Raw genomic sequence first — 20,745 nt, 5'->3', positions numbered from 1 at the left:
ATATATGTGTTGAATTTGACACCAGAAGGCTGTTTTAATATTCATCTGCTGAAAGTGGGAAATTTCTCTATGCTTGTTCAAAATCTGATGTTATGGGGTGGGGAACATTTACATGTAATTAAGAGAGCCATGAGCTGCAGTCAGTGCCCTGGTGTAAGACACAATGGAAGTCACCACTAGATGGCAACCTTAACTATGTTTTCAGGCTTATGACACCACAGTGCTTCACTGGCTTCTCTTCTTATCAGTTGGTGGTCTTCCAACTGGACTTAGTATGAGAAACAGATCTGGTGTCATGTCGATTTTGTTCACTGGAACAAACTGCCTATTGTTCTGAGACCTCTGTCACAACTGCTGCTCCTCTTTCAAGAGCAACATAAAACTGCTGTTATCTGTCAGGCCTATAATTGCAGTAGTTACTGTGGGTATGAGTGCAGTAGTTACTGTGGGTATGATTGCAGTAGTTACTGTGGGAATATGTGTCTGTGTATATAGCTTGTGTCAGTTGTTTGACAGATTTTCAATGTCTAAACATGTGGATGGTATGTTTTCTCTCTTTTGTTATTTTGCTTCTAATGTGTTGTACTGGCATTATATTCATTATATTCTCTTTTACATGTTATTTGTTATATTGCTAGGCATCTAATGTAAAACACATGGAAGGTTATCAGCTATTACAAAAGACCTTAAAACTGCAGTACAGAAGTAGAAGAAGAATACAGTAGTGAAACAGAAGGAATGAAAACAAAAAAAATAGGATGACTACAAATACCACTTTATAAAAAAACAAATGAAGATATTAGTAACACAATAATAATGAATATATAATAAAAATAAAAGTAATAATAATAAATATAGGTAAATAGGTAACTATATATATGGGCCAAATTGGGATTTTTTTGACCTTTTGTCAAAATCATGCAGACTCAGCTTCTGGTGTCCTTATTCAGGACAAACAATTATTGCGTAACAGCTCCAAATGCTGACTGCTCTGACAAAAAGAAAAACAGATTTCAACATGCTTCTTCTTTTGCCGTTCAAAAGCAAAACACAGTTATCAGAGTTTGTACTAAAAGAAAGCTGGAAATGAATAAACTCAGATAAAAGATTAGGAAAACAAAGCTTGACTGGGTTTGGACTGAAGCTGAGGAAAAGAACACTGGGTCTCTGTTCCTGACTTATTGTTGTTCAGATTTGATAGATGAGAGTTTCCTCAGCAGGGGAATTCCTGAACTCGGGGTCCTGTTGAGTAATCCCCCACCCTCCTGCTGATTATATGACCGAGTGGAGAGTCCTGAACTAGATGAGAAGGCCAAACTCTCAGGAGCTCATCATGAAGGTAAAACTGAACACATTTACCATTCATATTTGATACAACAATGGTATTATATTAAATATGTGATAGGACTGTTCTAACTTAATGTGTGACTGATCATTATCAACAAAGAGTTTCATGGGGAAGCTCTATTTCATTTATTGTAAATGCTGAATGCAAAAATACACAATGTCTTCCAGTTTCTAGTGACAAATGTACTACTAAAGTACAGCATATGCTAATATTAGTTTTTGACTTTAACCAAGGACTGAACAGTTTGTATTGCATTATTATTATTACATGATTAGGACTGAGTAAATTACCCCTTGCTTCTTCCACAGTTGGATTTGGCTGCAGCTCTGTCTTCTCTAGCATCATTGCTGGTCTTACTGTCTCCAGTTTGGTAGGTGAACACACACATGAACATTACAGGCTATCTTTACATCTCACTGCAGCATTACAACTTAAATAATGGAGTGTATAATTCTCTCTTTTCCATATAATGCATATTCTTGAGGTATATGAGAATGCTGTTTTTTAAGTATTTTGTTCCCAAAGAGCAGTGCTATCTTGATCTATTACTTTTCTATTTTTTGTAAGCTGTAACATGGCTGATAAGTGTCCAGGAAATTCTCAGAAGAAGAATATAACATAAATATATTATAATCATTTCCATGTGTATTCCTCTAGCTCCCAGCAGCCTGTCAACTGCAGATGGGGATCCTATGGAGAGTGGTCTGAGTGTGATGGCTGCACCAGTACAAAGGTATATCAGGGTACACACATATTCTCACATACTTATGAGGACATTGTACAAGAACTAATTATATTATAATTCCTAATCGCTCAATACTTAAATCTAACACCTAACATAAGTCAAACCCTAACTGTAGGAAGTGTATGTCTAACCCTACGGGGACCTCCTCCTTGTCCCCTGATGGGAAGCAGGTCCCCACAATGTGAGTGTGTGTGAATAGGTTTTTGTCCTCACAATAATTTAATGTAATGACTATAGAGCACATACATCATTAAAACAATTGCCAGTGGTGTGTCTGATACTCTCAATATAAACCCTGCACTGTAGAGACAGATGTTGCAAATTTGAGTGTCAAAGTTGTAAAAAATAATAAATAATAATTTAAAAATTGAACCGAATCGATTTCGCAATTTCAAACTCTTGTCTGACTGGTGTAAATTCAGACTCTGCTAACTATTTCAATTGTTCACTTCTTTAATTCAAATCATGTTTATAATCTTCCCTCTCAGGTGCGTACTCGCCATGTGGAGGTGTACGCCCAGTTTGGGGGTGTGCCATGTTCAGGAGAAGCCACCCAAACGCAACCTTGTGTCCCACAGAAAAGATGTCCCCTAGAAACAGGTTGCGTGGACAGGTTCCGCTGTACCTCTGGTATGTTCCTATTTACATGGTTAATCATATTTGACAAAAGCTATTTATATAAAACAACAACAAAAATGTCTCAGTAACTATTTATCTGTTTATTAAAGGGGGGAAATTATGCTGTTCCTTGCTTTGTTTTGTTTTTTAAAATGATGTCAATGTGTCAATTAAAAATCTATACTGTCACCCTGATGCAGGTCAGTGTATCAGCCACTCTCTGGTGTGTAATGGAGACCAGGACTGTGAGGATGGTCTGGATGAGAGAAGCTGTAATGAAGACGGGAGCCCATACTCATGTGATCTTGAAAAAACACCTCCCAACTCTGACGTCACAGGCAGAGGGTAAGTATGACTGTAACACTGCAATAGTGATTTAAAAAACTGCTGTTACTCTGCTTGCTAATGTTTGGGGTGGGAAGTAAGTCACCAAGTACTCTTACTCAATATCTGTTCTTACGTACAAGTCTACAGTGATTCATTCATAATTGCACCATGTCAACATTGCCCATAGCTGTTCAGCTTTTAGACATTTTGCTTTTAATGTCAGAAAAAAGTCCATCAAAAGTACTAAAGGATTTGTACGTCATGTTTTACAGATACGATGTACTAACAGGGGAACTTAGAGCCGGTGTGATCAACACTCTGAGCTTTGGAGGGCAGTGCAGGAAAGTGTTCAGTGGAGACCATCAAGTCTACTACAGACTGCCACGAAACATCTTACGGTACAACTTTGAGGTGAGTCCAACAGGATATTCATATTTCATGTTCACAAATATGTGATATTTAAGGTCGAGATGACATTAAAAATGCCTGATTCTGATATTGTGTGCCTATTTAGAAATATATGCCAAAAACATCAATTAATTTGTATTCTTATATCAAAATCACGTTTCCTTCCTGTCAAGCAAAATAAGAAATGTGCTCATGTAGCTTGAACCAACGAATTTCAGCCAATAATATTGTGACATCCACCCGTCACCATCAAGCAACCTTCAACTGTTAGTGGCGAGCTAAGATTCATTATGGCACATCCACTTTTCAACGTTCAAATCAAATTCCTCTCACCGTTATGTCCCACCTGTCTATCCTATTTCTGTTTGACCATAAAACAAAAACAGCTGAAACAAAAAAAACATGAAATCAAAATGGTAAAATAGCATGTGTAGCATGTCTCTGAAGAGAACAATGTTAAACTTTGTTGCTTTGTGCTGCAGGTGACAGTAAACAATGATGAGAGTGATGAATCCTATGAGAGCTCCTGGTCCTACATACAGCACATCCAGGCCAACGCCTTGGTGGGACACGACCGTCGCACCTTCCACAAAGAGATCACTGAGTCAAAGGTAACAAAGCAGCTGTTTCCCCTCATCTACTACCCACATAATTTATTATTATTATTTTATATTGACTATTCTGACCTGTATAAGACCAAAGTGTTCCAAATGACAGCTTTTCATATTTATCATCCAGGCCTACAGACTCATAATCCTGAAGAATAAAGTGGTGTTGGCCCAGTTCCAAAACTCAGCCCCCCAGTATCTGACTCTGGCTGAGGCCTTCTGGAAAGCTTTGTCCTCACTGCCACTCACATATGACTACTCTGCCTACCGCCCGCTGCTGCAGCGATACGGCACACACTACCTCTCTGAAGGCTCACTTGGAGGGGAATACCAAGCTTTATTGGAGTTAGACCAACAGGCACTCAAATCAACCAGTAAGAACTTTTACTGGTGTGAATATTGTTACTTCTAATGGAGCCCACATGTACAATATTTGATTTTGGCCTAGCAGTAGTAGGTAATTTATGTGTATAAAGGAATGAATTCATTTTGGTTCCCTGTGCGAATTGAACAAAAACAACCAAGAGTGCAGTCAGCTGATCACTTTAGCCTCTGTTTATATCTGTGGTTCCTGTCTTGTTTGTGTAAAGGTACAACAAATATTGAGTACCAGAGGTGTTGGAGAAAGGTAAAACGCCGTTGGTTCAGAAAGAAAGTCACAATCACCTGCGAAAAACTGACAAAAGCTTTATCATCCAGCTCAGGTGAGTGAAAAGTTGTAGAGTTTCAAAGCACACTGTGTGTTTGGGACTACAATTTCATTTTGTCAAGATTGCATTGAAATAAAAAAGGAAATTCAATAGTTCATTTTTGCCTAAGTGCCATTGTCATTTGTCTGCAGGACACAACATACACAAGATGCCCATTAAAGTCAATGCGTTTGGCGGAGATCCAGGCCTCAAAGCGGCTCTGCTTGTTCTGGATCTGGACAAGCCAGAAGCAAATGGAGAAGCCTATGACAACTGGGCCTCATCTGTTAAAGACTTCCCCCAAGTCGTAGACCAGAAGGTGAGACAATAAGCAGTGCTGGCTCTAACTTACTTCTTGATTTATTGATTCAATGTTCTCCTTATAAAGTTAGTGTTGTCAAGCTTTCCATCGTAGCATGATACATTCACAATGGTAACAAGTCAGATTTACCACGAAACTTGTAAAAAAAATGTGTCATTTCTTTTTATAAGGAACCATTGATGCTTCCACCTGAAATAACAACTGTTGCTGGCAGATTTAACCAGCTGTATTTCACCAGTTAATGAACTCTGTCAGTTAGTTTTAAACTCTCTGACTCGATAAAAAACGACAACACTGTAAAAACGTCTGAATCATCCTGACCAGCTGAAGCCATGCAGCTTGTAAATAGGGTCATCAGAACCACTGTCAAGAAAAAGTAAAGATGTTGGTGTATTTCAGATATTTTAGCCAAAACAGGAGTCGAATTCGCCCACCACACAATGCCCTTCCGTGACCCACATCATTTAATGTTGTGTGTGTGTGTGTGTGTGTGTATGATTTAAGTCACTTTCATGGGCACACACCAAACTAAAGACAAGTTTATTGGGGACAAATGTCATGTCAAAAGCCCAATTGATAAATGCATGAATTACCTGTAATCTTGTACCTCAGCTGCGTCCTCTGTATGAGCTGGTGAAGGAGGTGCAGTGTGCAGGTTTGAAGAAGCTCAACCTGAAAAGAGCCATAGAGGAGTACATGGCGGAGGAGCACCCCTGCCACTGCCGGCCCTGTCAGAACAACGGCCAGCCGCTGCTGACGGGCTCAGTGTGTCGCTGCGCTTGCCGGCCGGGAACCTCCGGTCGAGCCTGCGAGAGGGGACATGTGTTAGGAGAGCAACCAGGTAAACAGGCAGAAGAAGAAAAACCAGATACAGTTGAAATTTTGCTTTTACACAACTTTAATGTTAATAAATCCAACACAAATGTAAGGATTTAAAAACCTAATGTCAAAATAATAATAATAGAACCATTTAGTTTGTTACATTTAAACAAATATATACTGTATCCTTAAAAGATTTTTAAAAAGTAAAGGCTTAAATTAGATTTCATTTACTGGCAGCACCTTAAGAACTATCTCAAATAAACTAATCTGTCTCATCTGTCAATTTAAAGTTAATTAGTGATGATTATTTAAATTGGAGTTAAAACATTTAGAATAGCAGGACTAACACTTACCAAGATCTGGAACAGCTTTAATACAAATGTTATAGTATGTAGCAGAATTATATCCTAACACAGGTTTAAAATCAGCATGACAAAAGCTTTTACAAACAAGACAGAATAATAACAGGAACCTTTGTGTTTATCTATTTGTATCAGGGGTGATCCACGGCAGCTGGAGTTGCTGGTCTTCCTGGGGATCCTGCTCTGGAGGTCAAAGGTCAAGATCCCGTAGTTGCAACAATCCCGCCCCCAGCAGAGGTGGTCAACACTGCATCGGACTGCAGGTGGAGCAGAAGCCTTGTGAGGATTCAGAAATCGAGCACTTAAAGTAAGGACAGACACACACACACACACACACACACACATACAGTAACAGTCAAAAGTTTGGACACACTTTCTCATTGATGTGAATGGGAAAGTGTGTCCAAACTTTTGAATAGTACTGCACACACACACACACACACACACACACACACAATATGATTTAACATACTTGAATTACTTGTTAATCTTGATGACCACAAAGAAAATACTAACTTTATTTGTTACATCCTTAATGATTTGATTCTAATTATAGATTTGAAAGTGATCACATCAAATTGTCCTCACAGTTAAATCTAATCTGATCTAATGGAAAACACTTGCTGGTAATTTGTAGTATTTGAGTTTTCTCACTGTGAGCTGTTTGTGTGCAGGATGATGGAGCCTCAGTGCTTCAGTCTGTCTGTGACTCCACCTAAGACATGCGGACCACCTCCAAACCTCCGAAATGGATTTATTCAGGTGAGCTTGCTTAACTGATATTTCCATTAATTAATTAAATCAACCTTTGCAAAATCATCTTGACTTGTTTTGATTCAGAAATGTCTAATGATGTCAAAAATCAAAAATGTTCTATGGTGCTGAATTGTATCAGTGTTGGACTGTAAAAAAAAAAAAAAAAAAAAAAAAAACAGAGCTGGTGTTGTTTTTAGTTGCTGTGTGGCAAAAAGTCGACCATGTGGTTAAGTGCATGTTTTTTTTCAGAATCCCAAAGATTTTTACTTGGTTGGAAACACGGTGGAGTATTCCTGCATAGATGGTTATCACCTCAGTGGAGGCTCTGTGGCTCGGTGTGCTGAAAACCAGAAGTGGGTGACCGGAGCGATGGTTTGTCAAAGTAAGAATAGAAGGTTATGTTTTTGGTCTTACACAGTGACATGATATCTTAAAATGAGCATAAATCTACAGTAGAGGTGGGATAAAGACATTGTATTGCATTGGCTATGAAATCATGAGGCAATTCCTTGGTCAAATCTATGTCATACACTTTTATTTTAAGTTCTAAACAAGACATTATTTCACTGAAGAGGTAATTCATTGTACAATTTCTCAAACTTTTTTTTTTTTCTCGAACATTTTGGGAGAATATCAAGTCATTCCAAGTCAACAGGCTAAAGTCCAAGTTTCATGAGTCATTTATTGTCACTGTCTTACTCACAACACCTTTCTTCCCATTCCAGGTTCCACATGTGGGATTCCTCCCCTCAACAGATTAGTTATAGCTACGCCCACCAAGGCAGTTTATGAGATTGGAGACAGAGTGACCCTGTCCTGTCCCGCCGGGTCAACGCTGGACGGTGATGTGTCAGAGATCATATGTAGTCCCAGTCTGCAGTGGTCTCCATCCTCGTCAGGCACTCGTTGTCACGCAGGTACATTTATTCACAGGTAGTCTCAACAGGTTGACTATGAAATAAATATCCTGCTCCATCATCCCAAAAACTATTGAAAATACTTCAAGAAATAGTGTTGTGTTTTTTTCAATATTAAGGCAAAAACTTTTAACATTAGATTGTGTATTTAAATCTAAACAATGGTTGTGTTACTTTGGACTATGCACACACTAATCCTGCTTTCTGTGTTTTCTTCTCAGCACCCACAGTTCGATCTCCTCCAGCTGGCCTCAAGTGTAAACTGTGGGAGAATGTAGGAGAAAACGAGTGCGTGTGTAAAATGCCGGCTCATTGCTCGTAAGTAGGATTTTTTTGTGAATTATTTCTTCATTTTCTTCACAAGCAAATCTCCAAAGTTGTATGAATACTGGAATAAATCAAATGTTTTCTATGTTTTCTTCTTTTAGGACTTCTCTGAAGTTGTGTGCCAGACTCGGATCTAGCAGGCCTCGTTTACTGAGTGTTTGTCAGCTCGGAGCTCTGCAGTGTTTGGGGAGAGGCTTCCAGTTGGCCAGTGACAGTGACTGTAACTGGCCAAAGGATGAATCCACTACCTGTGAGGACTGCCAACCAGGGACAATCTGTCAGGGTGAGTTTAAACTCCTTTAAAAGGATCATTCCTCCTCTTCACATACTGTACTCACCAAGTTAACTGCTGATACAACGAGCCCAAAACAAAAAAACACAAGCAATCAGACTACAATTTAGCAAGATCACATTTTAGCCACACATAGAGTCATTATTAAAATGGAAATGTCATAAGAATCCCTGATTGCACGGGGAAATTATAGCAGTATGGCAAAGTTGAACTACGAATTGGGTCAGTAAACCTCAAATGAATGTGAGGAATAATTTTACCATTCACCTTGGGGTTTTTTTTCTTCCAAATAAGTCTGTCTGATAATCTGACTGCTCCTTTTTTTTCTCTCCATTGGACTTGTTTTGAGAAATATTGCTAATGTTCCCAAATCTCTGAATAAACAATAGAAATGATGGCCAAAACTTCCACAAGAGAAACTTAAAACCACTGAATTCTTGTATAATCATTTAATAATAGTGAGTAGTAGAATAGTAGAGTGTATTAGTATAAATAATCTTTTTTTTCTCCATTCTAAATTCAGCAGGAAAATGTGAATGCCAAACAGCATCAGACTGCCCTGAAGACTCCGCCCCCCTGTGCGTCAGCTCAGGTGATGTCAACGAGACGATGACTGAATGCCAGGCGGGGGCCAAAAGGTGTGCTGGGGAGCAATTCAATGTGATCAGTATTGAGGCTTGTCCACAATAAATATGGTTGTTATTGTTTTATTTCACTAAATACTCTCACAATGTATAGAAAGCAGGAACTTCTTTCTCTTTAATGACTGAATTGTACATAGGAACAAATGTAATGTGTAAATATGTTCCTCAGCTGTATTTCTATGTCACTTGTACATAAATACAAGGCTCTGTTTTAATCCTTTGATAACATCTGAAATATATATATTTGTTATAGATTGTTTTTGTAATAGAAAATTAATAAAACACTTTTCACAATACATTTTAGGTTCTCTTAGATTTATTAGAATATACATATTTTTAAAAGGGTTATTTTTCTATCAGGCATTTTTGCAAAACGCCAGCAATGAGTTTAAAACAATTTCAAAATTTCAAAATACCTTACATTGATTATGTGTAGTAAAATTGAATTGACATTTCTGTGTTTATGCATTAATCTAAAAGCATTTGGAAAGTGCAGCTAGAATCTTACATTTCTGTTAATTTCAGGGCTTAATATGCTCTTATCTTTAAGATCCAGTGTTGATGCACAGAAAATCATCATATTACATGACAATCATGTTGATTTCCCTCCCTTTACCAAATTATGGTCAATATATTTTGAATGTGGATGGCAATATATTCATATTTTAAGTGATTACTTTGGCCTCCACTCAAGTGTTTTGAGTGTATATATACACTCAAAACATATATATTTATTTCTCTGACTTCAGTTTAGTCTGTCTCTTGTGTATCTGGATATGCACATTATTGAAATGAATGAAATGGTAAATGGTGAGCAAACACTATAGAAAAAACAGACAGTGTAATGATTTTATATTTTTATTATTTCACGTGAAGAACATTTAGCAAGTGTGGATATTCCATTCTGTGTTTGTGATTAGACTTGACTGACTGACTGACTGACTGACCGACTGACTGACTGACTGACTGACTGACTGACGCCTTCTCTGTCCTTTAAAAGTGGCTCAGATCAGGTTAACAGACAAATTAGGAAGAGCTCTGGTTGGATTTAGAGTGTCAATTAAAGAAGCTTAACAGTAAAATGTCTTGAGGATCCAATGTCAATCACTTTCAGAGCCTATTTTGTGAAAAGGCACAACATGGCAGCGTAATTGAATTTTCACTAAATTCGATATGCCCATCCGGAATGGCGCCAAATGTGTTCAAAATCTGACAATAGCACAATCACACATTTTTCATTATTTTAGCTTCAGCTCACCAATACATTCTCCAAGTGTATTTTCCATCTAAATGACTTACTGACATTTTATGAAAACCCAATTATCCTTTACTTTTTGAAATAAGCTTTTCATGGTGTCATGCTGCCTTCATGTTCATCAACCATCTGTTTAATAAGGGTGGGAATCCTCAGAGGCTCCACGATACCATATCATCATGATACTTGTGTCACGATACAATATTATTGCGATTTTAAATATATTGCGATATGCTGTGATATACTGCAATTCATTACCTGCAAATTATGTCCCCAAAGGAATAAAAACTTGTCCGTGTATCGATACAATATTGCCATGCAAAATATCGTGATACTATGCTGTATTGTTTTCCATACTGTTTAAGTCTGATTTGGCAATGCTTCTGACTGTTCATTTAGGTGTGCCTTTGGTTTGAGTTGCATTAGTTGTTTGAACCCAGTATACCTGGTTGCTGGTGTAGATTTCTTTCATGAATATAATGTTGTGTTTTAAAGTATAACATAGTGCAAGATCTGAATCATGTATGTACGGTTATGTGGTTCATTTCACAGTTTTTCAGCAGTGGTGGGGAAACTATTTTAAACATACCACAGTTAACTGAATCCAGAGGTTGAGTGTAGACAAGCTTTAACAGCCTCATGTTGCCTCACAGACGCCTTCATTGAGGATCTCAAACTCATAGCCAACACATTTGAGGGCAGCCATAGAACAAAGGTCCAAGCTGCGGTTCCTCTGGGTCTTGGTCAGCTTCACACAGAACATCTGTGTTCCACCTCTGGCACAGTCCCGAGCAGCTCTGCACTCGCACTTCTTAGACTCTGAAAACAAATGGAAGTTCATATAAAGAAGTGAATTTGTTGTCATTCGGAAGGAAAAACCAGATTTTTCTTTTATATAAAAGGACACCTGCACTAGATTTCCATGTGACAGGTGTCATTCTTTGTTTCTGCGTCATAGAATAGCCTTAAAAGAAACCAAAGAGTGAAATACAAATACATAAATAAATAAACTAATAACAATCTTTTAGTATTATATCATGTAATAAAATGAGAGAGCTGCAGATGCTGTTTTTCGTCTCATGAGGTAAAAGGTTGCTTAAATGGTTTATTCTTTGTACTTTGTTCATTTTGAATTTGAATTATTTAAAAACGTAAATTAAGGTAACTAAATTTTATATATAATTTAAAGAAAAGATGATTTTTAAAAATCTTTACAAAAGGAAAAATCAGGTTTAAAAAAATGCTATCTTTGGAATAAAGACAAAATCTACAAAAATAAGAGCCAAGTTGCAAAGAAATGGAAATGTGTAGTCTGCAGTAAGTCATTAACCCTTACATACTGTTCAGGGGACAGATTTAACCTATATACACCCTATACTCATTTCTTCTAGGAGGACTTTTCCTAATGTGACCCTGAATATACAAAAATTAAATATAATGCATCATTTTTTTATTGTTTTTGCAGCTGATACACATTTTTGTCCTTCGCACATGTCCAAACATGTTGTTAGAGTCTGTGAGGGTTAATATAAAAGCTCTACTGTGTCAGGTAAATGTTTAATGTGAAAATGTGATATCAGACACACTCACCAGAGCAGGTCTCCCATTCATAACAGGTGTTAAGATCACAGGGCTCCTGGACAGAGCTCTTAGGGCCCACTGTGGCCCTGAACTTAGCCCACTCCAGTTTGTCTGCGTCGACCTCGTCGCAGGAGCCCTCGCTGATGAAGAAGAGCGGATCGTTGTGGCAACGACCAGCATGGAAGGAGCAGAGGGACATCGGCACGGTGACCCCGACGTCTACGTTCAGGATACACAGACTCTGTGGTTGTGAACTGCACATACATAAACACACACACACACACACACACACACACACACACACACACACACACACACACACACACACACACACACACACACACAGGTCATTCATTTCACAAAGATTTTTTTTATAATAAATAGTCACAAAAGCTCATTAAAAACTCACAGGCAGGTCTCTCGTGTGATGCAGACACACCGAGAGTTCTCAAGTTTCTGTCCTGGACCGCACTGAACCTCAGGTACAAATGGTTCCTCTATACAAGAAATACAAAGAAACTAGATTACAGTATTAAAACTGTAGCTAAACATGTGCTTTACTCAGTCTTCCTTCCTTTACTTTTTTAAGCTTGAAAAGTATGCGTGAAAAGTTAAAGCTCAGAATTACGACACTAAAACCAGCGTCCAGAGTACTGTAGCTACCGTACCGTCAGTGCAGCGTAGGTCAGCTGGTAGCGGAGGCTCCCACGTGAGACTGTTGCCACATCTGTAGAAGCCTCTTGGCAGCGGCGACAGGCCCGCTTCATTACAGTTCATACCAACTGAATCACCCACTGTGTACTCCTCTTTGTTGGGGAACAGAGTCATCCCATCAGGGATTTCAGGAGGAAGGCAGATCTTTCCTACAAGTACAAGACAACACATTTGAACCTTAAATGAATAAGTATAGATAAAAGTTTATCTTGCAGTTAGCAGTTAGTTGTGTGATTGTAAAGATGTGGCTTCTTAGATGACTATTCATGTGAGAAAGTAAACTTACTGAGGCAGCTTCCTTTCGGTTGACTCCACGTTCCATCAGGCAGACAGTTGATGAACTGGAAACCTTCCAGGTTAAATCCAGTGAAGCACTGGAACTCCTCATCCTCACCAAAGTTATAATACTGCTTTGATTTCTGACAAAAGAGAAAATTCATATAAAGAGGAAAAGTTAGAAAGGACATGAATACAAAGGGTACTGCAGGGGGGTCAAACTCAGGGAAGAAAAAAAGAAAAGAAGGATGAAAGTTGGAAGGAAGGAAGGAAGGAAGGAAGGAAGGAAGGAAGGAAGGGAAGAAGGATAGATGTAAGGACAGAAGAAGGCAAGGACAGAAGGACATGAGAATGAAAGGGAGTAAGAAAAAATGGAAGGAAGGAGGGAAGAAAAGAAGGAAGGATGGATAAAAGGAACGAACAAACGAAAAAAGAAGACAGGAAGGAAAGAAAGGGAGGAAGGAAGGGAAGAAGGATAGATGTAAGGACAGAAGAAGGGTTATAATAAATAAGAAAGAAATAAGGAAGAAAGTAAGTAAGTAAGTAAATAAGTAAGGAAGTAAGTAACTAAGTAAGGAAGGACAGACGGAAGGAAGGAAGGATGGCCGGTTCTGGCCCACGGGCCGCATGTTTGACATCCCCGCTGTACTGCATACTGTTCATTTTCCATTCTTCTTAACATTACTATATATACTTTCCTGTGCAATGATGATAATGATGGTATAATATGGTTGGTATTGGTACAGTATTCATAAGGGATAAAAAAATAAACCACAGCGTCTGTTTCTCTTTCTCATACAGTTCTAGATTTCACTTTTCACTGACTACAGACTGGAGGGTTATAGTGTTTACTATGAGGAAGCTGTTGGCAGGCTTCTGTGGTCTCAGACAGCCCTGCACACCAGGAGGCAGCTCGTCCCTCCAGCCCACAGTGAAGTCATCATCGTTGTCACACGTGTCCTGTCTGTACACCGAGACATGAAACAGTAAACATACAGTAAGCCAGAAAGTACATATGTAAAGCAGCCCAAGAAAACCAAGATGTTGATGTTGATCAGGATGTAGAGTTAAAGTTGTTTTTTTAGAAAATAACTTTTTGGGTGTGCATCACGTGGATTACTTGTTGTTATTTTAAGCAAATAGCTTCCCCTACTTTTGGAAGATGGAGATGTGACACGCCTCCTCCTCTCTGTTAGAGCCCTGGCATGGTTGGCCTCCTCTCATGGGGGCGGGGTTATCGCACCGTCTCGTCCGATGTCTCTTCATGGTGGATCCACAGCGACTCCACTGCCCCCAGCAGCTCCAGTAACCATCCACCTCCTCTGTGGAAATCACACACCAAACACCTGGTTAGCATCTATCATTTTGTTGTACCAGTATTCTTATTCTTAAACCACCTGAACACAGAGCATTCTCCAGCAGTCACAGTGTACCTGAAGTGTAATCCGGAGCTCGTTTCTCACAGTTTGTACCAAATGTGCCGGTTTGGCAAACGCACTTGCATTCTGTGCCGGAGAGAACTGGTCTGGCGTTGTTGGGGCAGGGAGCACACTTGCAGGTGTCAAACTCCTCCAGATACTGCAGCAGGGCCTTCCTCAGGTGCCTCCTCTTTGTGGCAGCACAGGGGATCCCACGGACCAGATTAATGATGGGCAACAGCTGGACAAACACACACACACACACACACACACACACACACAAATTTAACAGGAGCTTTGTTGTCGACTTTTAACTATGATTGTGTATGGGGTTATGTTCAGAGTTCTAGCTTCAACCTTGTAATCAATGTAGTATTTAATCCTACATCTTAGTCTTTGTCCTTTGTTATGTGATGTCTTGTGACATCCTGTCTCTGTCTTGTGGTATATCTTCCAAAACCAGATGTTTACTTAGGTTAAAGGTAAAAGTTATGGATGGTCATGGATGGAGGGCCAGAGGCTGTTATCCTGACTGACCTATTGTTAAAAGATAGCCATGAATGAAGGGTCAGGGGCTGTGTTTCCTGACTGTCCAATAGTTCAGAAGGTGGAGTTATTTGAGATAGGAACTATATATACTGAGGTTAGAACTGAGGTAGAGAAATTTGGCACCAGGAGTTCTCTCAAGATTGGAAGTTTCACACTGATCTCTTTTGTAATAAAACCTTTCAAATATACAAGATGTGTTAGTGGTGGTTATCCTTCTTCATCACCACATCAAGAATCTATCTATTATACTATACTACAGTTCTAGCTTCAACCTTGTAATCGACCACAGCAGGGTTGTCGAGGACAGACTTGGCCCAGTTCTTGTAGGCCGTTTTGTCCGGTGTAGCGCCCTGCCTCTCCCAGGCCAGAGCTGCTGCCTCTCTGGTTCGACCTCCTTTCACCTGAGAGAAAGACTTCTCTGCTGACTGAACGTACGAGCCTGGACAAAACAAATGTTTTAGGAGTGAGTGAAGGAAAGAAAATGGCGATGATCAGTTTTCTTTTCCAAATCTGTGCGTCTCGGCGGATTTGAGCAGAAACCTTGATATTTCTGAGTCATCCTGTTGTCATTGCATCTTGATACACTGCTGTATTCGGTATAGAGGATGACGGTAAAGAAGGTCTCATGGCTCAGGCATCCTCTTACGTGCTCCTCTGTTTCACCTGTTTGAGAGGAACAATGTAAAGCATCGTGATGTGGAAATAAAGGATCTGACAATAAACATTAGACTGCATTATGTGGTTCTTCTAGGTAAATGAGTCATATTCTAATAAAACAGGTTCTTGTCTGGTTCTGTTTATTCAATGACTTTCCACTGATTTGAGGTTTCTTGCAATCCAAAGTTTACAATCACAAACTTTTGAGGAATATCTGTAGTCTTATAAACCCATTATAAGATTTTAATGTGAGACTTAAAAGAAACAGCCTTTCCATTTTAGGATCTGAAACCGACCTTCCAACAATGCTCTTGTAACATGAACATATCAAAGGAAACTTCAATTCTACAAAATCCTCTCCAGTCCTTGGTTTGTCTAGAGACTGTTTTGTCCATGAGGTTTGGCCATTGTACCTGAACTTTTGAGCTCCTCTCTGTTATACTGGTACAGCAGGTCATAGTGGCCTCCCAGCTTCCCCGAACTGTAGTAGTGTGTCCCGAAGCGCTGGAAGATGTCCCTGTAGAGGGGGTAGTTGTAGTCGAGGGGAAGAGCGTGAAGGAATTGGAGGAAAGGTTCTGACAGGACGAGGTCACCCGGGTCCCTCAACTTGAATGTGGACACAGGAAGAACCTGGTGCACTCGGATAAATGAGGAGTCCTACGGAGGGAAAGATTGAAAATAGCACCATCTTGTGGATCACTGTTATATGACTTAAACCACTATCAGGGACACAAACCAGACCTAACACCAGTTGATTGGGGACAGCTTGTGCAATTGGGGATAAAAGTTGTATCCCTAATTAGTAAAACCCTTATTTTAAGGTTACGGTTAGGGTAAGGGTTAGGTTTAGGGAAGTAGTGGAGAAATGAATGTCAGTCTATATAAATAACCCAAAAGTGACAGGAGTAAGAGTGTGTGTGTGTGTGTGTGTGTGCGCTCACTGTTTTCTTTGAAGCTTCAAAAGCTTCCTTGTTAGAGCTGACATGCGTCTTTGATCCACGACTGAAGACAAAGATGAGAAAGAAGAACGAGTCAGGGTGACTTTGGCTTATTTCAGGAGTACTTCTTGATGTCTTCAAATTGATGGCTTCGGCCTGCAGTGGCTGCGGCTCAATGCTGAAGTCCTCAGGTACTCCAACCTTTACAACCAAAACCAAACATTTGTAAAAACAAGGTCCATAACAACAAGACTCGATATTAGGGAGTTTAAAAAAATCCCATCATCAATATATCAACTGATAATCTTATATATGCAGCATACGTATATAAAAAGCACATTTTTTGCAATGTGGTTATCAAACACTGGTGACACAGATATGTAATGAAGGCAGGATCCTTTACAGTTTAACTACTGTATAAAATGACTGACACACTGAACTTCACTGGGAATGTAATCATTATATAAAACATAAAATGCTGCCTATATGACTTTAAAAAATATCGGCACATATCAGACAACATATATACTGATACCGATATATCTGTGACAGGCCAATATAGGTCAATAATATCAGTTAACTCTTAAATTTGTCATGACAAATTTAAGAGTTGTCATTTCCATGCCTTAAAATGATAAAAAAGAATTAAACTCCTTTTCACACTATCCAAGTATTCGGCTGCATTTATAAGTTCTAAAAGATACTATAACATTATATTGATGTTCACAATATAAATGTTTGTGGTTGCCGTCGTTATGTGAGGGGAAAATACAATATTGACTTCTTAATTGAACTGTTTAAGACGTTGAAATGTCTATTTACAGAAGGGCTGTACAATCAGATATAACAAACAATAATTCTACCATAATACCTTAATTTCAAAGCTCTCAAAGTTGTGAGGGATGCGGTGGTAAAGCAGCGTGCTTTGAGGCCTCTTGATGATGCAACTTCCTCCCATAAACATGTTATCCAGCACTGCTCCCCTTGGCTCCTCTGCTAGAGCATCAAACCTTCAGACACAAATCAGTGACAAGACAGTAATTGTATATTATTGGCCGATATCTACAAATCCAAGACATGAAAAAAGAAATACTCATTTATATTAATTTGTTGTGCAATTTTGAGGAGTATTCAGACACATTATGTGGTTTTAAGAGGAGAAACAAAACAGAGGAGCGCTTTGACAGGAAGGAATTTTATTTATGAATTTACAGCAGGGAGGAATGTGGGGTAGGTCACATTAAAACTAAGGCTGTAAACTCAGCAGTAACCATTTGACCCTCAGCTTACCCGTTTCCCACCAGGTCAGCCCCGGGGGCCACTCTCTTATCTGTCGGACACACCACTTTAAATTCGGCACAGTCCCTCTCATCAGAGTTATCTACACAGTCGTTCTGTCTGTTGCATGTTAGCGTTGAGTTGATGCAGCGTCCTGCAGCAGAGAGGATGATGATTTTATTAAGATGATAAAATGTTGGTGTGTGTAGTAACTATAATGATCTAAACACTAAATCCACATCAAACACACCAAAAACCAAAACATACCATTATCACACTTAAAGTTGTCTTTGCAGTCAATCTGTGCTAACTTGCACTCTGTGGAGGGATAACAGGGCCTCTCCTCTGTCAGCTCCACACTGCAGGGTGAACCACCAAACTGGCCCGGCCTGAGGACAGACCGAGTCCGCAACTATGGCAACAGCATGAGAGAGAGGGAGAGACTGGTTAAGATTTAGATGAATTATATTAAAAATGCTTCATACTGACACATTTTTACCAATAATTGATTAAGTGATGATAATATATTGAAAGTGAGCATCTTCTTATTATAGAGCCCAAAACATGAAAAAAAAGAAAAAAAAAGAAATTAAATTCTGGTCTAATTTAACACCAGTCTTTTCTGTCCTTTCACAATAAGAGCTTTATCAAAGTTGTTGGTAAAACTGTTCATGTGACACACCTGACATGATGTAGAGCTGTTAGTCATAAAACAAAATACACTGTCATAGAATATATTCCCCCTTTTATTTTTTAATTGTTGTATATACTGTACTATACAGAAAAACTGGTCTTTCTTTTCCTGTATATTTGTCATTTTATTTGTTAGCATCAGTACTGTTTACCCATGCTCAGCATCGTGTCTGGGAATTTTAATGACCAGAGAAATACATACACAAAGAGCTGGAAAAGCCTTGTGTGTTGTTGATATTATACATTATATTACAAAGTATAAGTGAGCAGTCAGATGATTCAAAATATAATACAAACCTGATCTTTTTTTTTTGTTCCTAGTCTTATTTTCTATTTACTTTACTCTTTTTGTCCCGTATGCACTGCATTATAGAATAACAGTGTCCATCAACACCACACTCAAAAGACAAAAACTATTTCTATATACAAACTGCTCAGTCTGTAGTGTAGAATTGAAGTACAGTCAAGAGAAGGAATATGTGAGTTTATGTGTCAGGAGTTTTGTAGTGTCATTCATGTGTTTCTTGCCTGTTTCTTGGCGCATGGTGAGCAGTCAGACCATGGCCCAAACTCTGTCAGCAGGCAGTTGATTGGACAGGCCTGCTGGTTGCAGGCTCTGCTGTCCTGTCTCTTACACAGCTGAGAGCAGCTGCTCTTCCAGAAATAATCATCATATCGAAAATTCCTGTCAAAAAAGTATGAAAATCACTTTTACATACAGCAGCAGCAAGTCCCCTCTAAAAGTATTTGTGAAGTAGATTTCCATCTTTTTTGTTTGCTTTTTCAAAGTAAAAACAAAAACGAAACAGATACATAAAAACTCACGATTTCAGTTCAACATCAACATTCAAAATATTGTGTCCGATATCCGTCAAGGTGGTGTGTGTGTGTGTGTGTGTGTGTGTGTGTGTGTGTGTGTGGTATGTTCAACTGTCTGTGCTGCGAGTCTCACCTGTATCTGTTCTGTGTACCATGGTTGCAGGTCGTGGTGCAAGCAGACCAGGAGCCCCAGGGGTATCTGTCACAGAAACATGCCAGACTAGCTGATATCCAGCTGAGGAGCTGCAGCAGCAGGACCAAACGTGTAGAAGGAGCCATCAGGGGAGATCAAACTGGTTTCTGTAATGAAAAGGCTAGAATCAACAATCTACTCAGTTAGACCATTATAAAGTATTAACTTTTCTTTTCAGGTAATACATGTTTTACATTTGGGACTGCATTTGAAAGTACTTCTGATGCACAAAATGAGGTTTTAGGCAAGTTTTAGGTTTAACACAGTGAATCCAAAGTGGTTTACCTAATTTATAAGAAAGATAACACTGCAAAGACAAGACCGAAGAAGAAATAAAATTGCACAAAGCAATTAAATGTTATGGTGCAGTTTAAGTCAACATACTAAATGAAATGTTGTTTCTGCATCATTTCATTTGACAGTTTCTTCAAAGTGTTCTCAGATAAATTCATGTTTAGTATATGCATATGAAGAAAAATCTAACTTACCACATATACCGACGTCCTCTTCAACAAATTAAAGCATATCATTCAGTCAGTGTATATTTGAACAGTTGAGAGTCCTCTCAGTAAGTTGACTCTGCACTGCGGGCAGAGCAGTGTCTGACTTGAGGTTGAATGCAGGAATATAAAACCTTCCTCTGGGATTCCTCGGGGGAGTCCAGATGGTTTTGCACTTAAGTTGCCCAATCTGAGCTCAAAAATATCTCAAAACAAAAACGACTTATTTTTCTAATAACAATAATCTGTACACATAGTAGTTCTTACATAACCCCTCTTGTTCCTGACTGTTACGGGAAGTAAGGAGCTCTGGAGTTTCCAGGCTGCAGAGATGTACTCCAGATGTTTTGTGTTTGAGACTTGACAGCTAGAGATACTGAGGGGCAGAACACTTATTTCCACACTGGGTTGGGTTATCCAACTTTTTTACACAATCAGGCACTAAAGACCATCAATACATTATTTTGGTTCATGTTATAAAAAGTACATAAGTCATAGTATTTGTAAAACTTCAGCATTACAACAGAAGCTTAAATGTATAGACAAAAATGTATATACATTTAAGCTGTAGTCAACTGCATAATTACATTTATTATGACACATTATACTGATTGAACAAAAAGTTAATGGTTAATAAATATTATTTCTTGGGGATAAGAAAAGAAAACATGTATATGTAGTGTTACAAA

General features: G+C 38.8%; 2 protein-coding genes across 4 annotated transcripts in view; one reads left to right on the top strand and one right to left on the bottom strand.

Annotated features, from left to right (window-relative positions):
• Positions 1 to 1,056: 1,056 nt before the first annotated feature.
• Positions 1,057 to 20,745, top strand: part of c7b (complement component 7b) — a 309,407-nt gene continuing 289,718 nt past the window's right edge. Inside the window, exons 1-18 of one of the 3 annotated variants that reach the window (XM_053339675.1) lie at positions 1,057 to 1,339; positions 1,657 to 1,718; positions 2,006 to 2,081; positions 2,582 to 2,723; positions 2,912 to 3,056; positions 3,311 to 3,449; positions 3,929 to 4,057; positions 4,185 to 4,428; positions 4,645 to 4,758; positions 4,896 to 5,062; positions 5,678 to 5,906; positions 6,385 to 6,556; positions 6,924 to 7,011; positions 7,255 to 7,387; positions 7,731 to 7,922; positions 8,144 to 8,240; positions 8,351 to 8,532; positions 9,065 to 9,242. In XM_053339675.1, coding sequence (XP_053195650.1) covers positions 1,304 to 1,339; positions 1,657 to 1,718; positions 2,006 to 2,081; positions 2,582 to 2,723; positions 2,912 to 3,056; positions 3,311 to 3,449; positions 3,929 to 4,057; positions 4,185 to 4,428; positions 4,645 to 4,758; positions 4,896 to 5,062; positions 5,678 to 5,906; positions 6,385 to 6,556; positions 6,924 to 7,011; positions 7,255 to 7,387; positions 7,731 to 7,922; positions 8,144 to 8,240; positions 8,351 to 8,532; positions 9,065 to 9,231 — 2,514 coding nt within the window. In that variant the 5' untranslated portion in view covers positions 1,057 to 1,303 and the 3' untranslated portion in view covers positions 9,232 to 9,242. Of the gene's footprint in view, positions 1,340 to 1,656; positions 1,719 to 2,005; positions 2,082 to 2,581; positions 2,724 to 2,911; positions 3,057 to 3,310; positions 3,450 to 3,928; positions 4,058 to 4,184; positions 4,429 to 4,644; positions 4,759 to 4,895; positions 5,063 to 5,677; positions 5,907 to 6,384; positions 6,557 to 6,923; positions 7,012 to 7,254; positions 7,388 to 7,730; positions 7,923 to 8,143; positions 8,241 to 8,350; positions 8,533 to 9,064; positions 9,249 to 20,745 lie in introns of those variants that run through there. The other 2 variants (XM_053339674.1, XM_053339676.1) reach the window with 2 other exon arrangements.
• Positions 10,030 to 20,135, bottom strand: c6 (complement component 6). Its single transcript, XM_053339673.1, has 19 exons — positions 20,045 to 20,135; positions 19,497 to 19,663; positions 19,073 to 19,229; positions 18,119 to 18,263; positions 17,864 to 18,005; positions 17,445 to 17,583; positions 16,577 to 16,774; positions 16,049 to 16,292; positions 15,519 to 15,641; positions 15,251 to 15,417; positions 14,445 to 14,670; positions 14,165 to 14,333; positions 13,864 to 13,975; positions 13,022 to 13,154; positions 12,690 to 12,884; positions 12,431 to 12,518; positions 12,031 to 12,275; positions 10,153 to 11,259; positions 10,030 to 10,111 (listed from the first exon to the last, which is right to left on the bottom strand). The coding sequence occupies exons 2-18, from the start codon at positions 19,640 to 19,642 to the stop codon at positions 11,078 to 11,080; spliced, it is 2,811 nt and encodes a 936-aa protein (XP_053195648.1). The 5' UTR covers positions 19,643 to 19,663; positions 20,045 to 20,135; the 3' UTR covers positions 10,030 to 10,111; positions 10,153 to 11,077.

The sequence above is a fragment of the Scomber japonicus genome, chromosome 19, assembly GCF_027409825.1.
Source record: "Scomber japonicus isolate fScoJap1 chromosome 19, fScoJap1.pri, whole genome shotgun sequence".
Taxonomy (NCBI): domain Eukaryota; kingdom Metazoa; phylum Chordata; class Actinopteri; order Scombriformes; family Scombridae; genus Scomber; species Scomber japonicus.
This window is presented reverse-complemented; position numbering and strand designations above follow the sequence as displayed.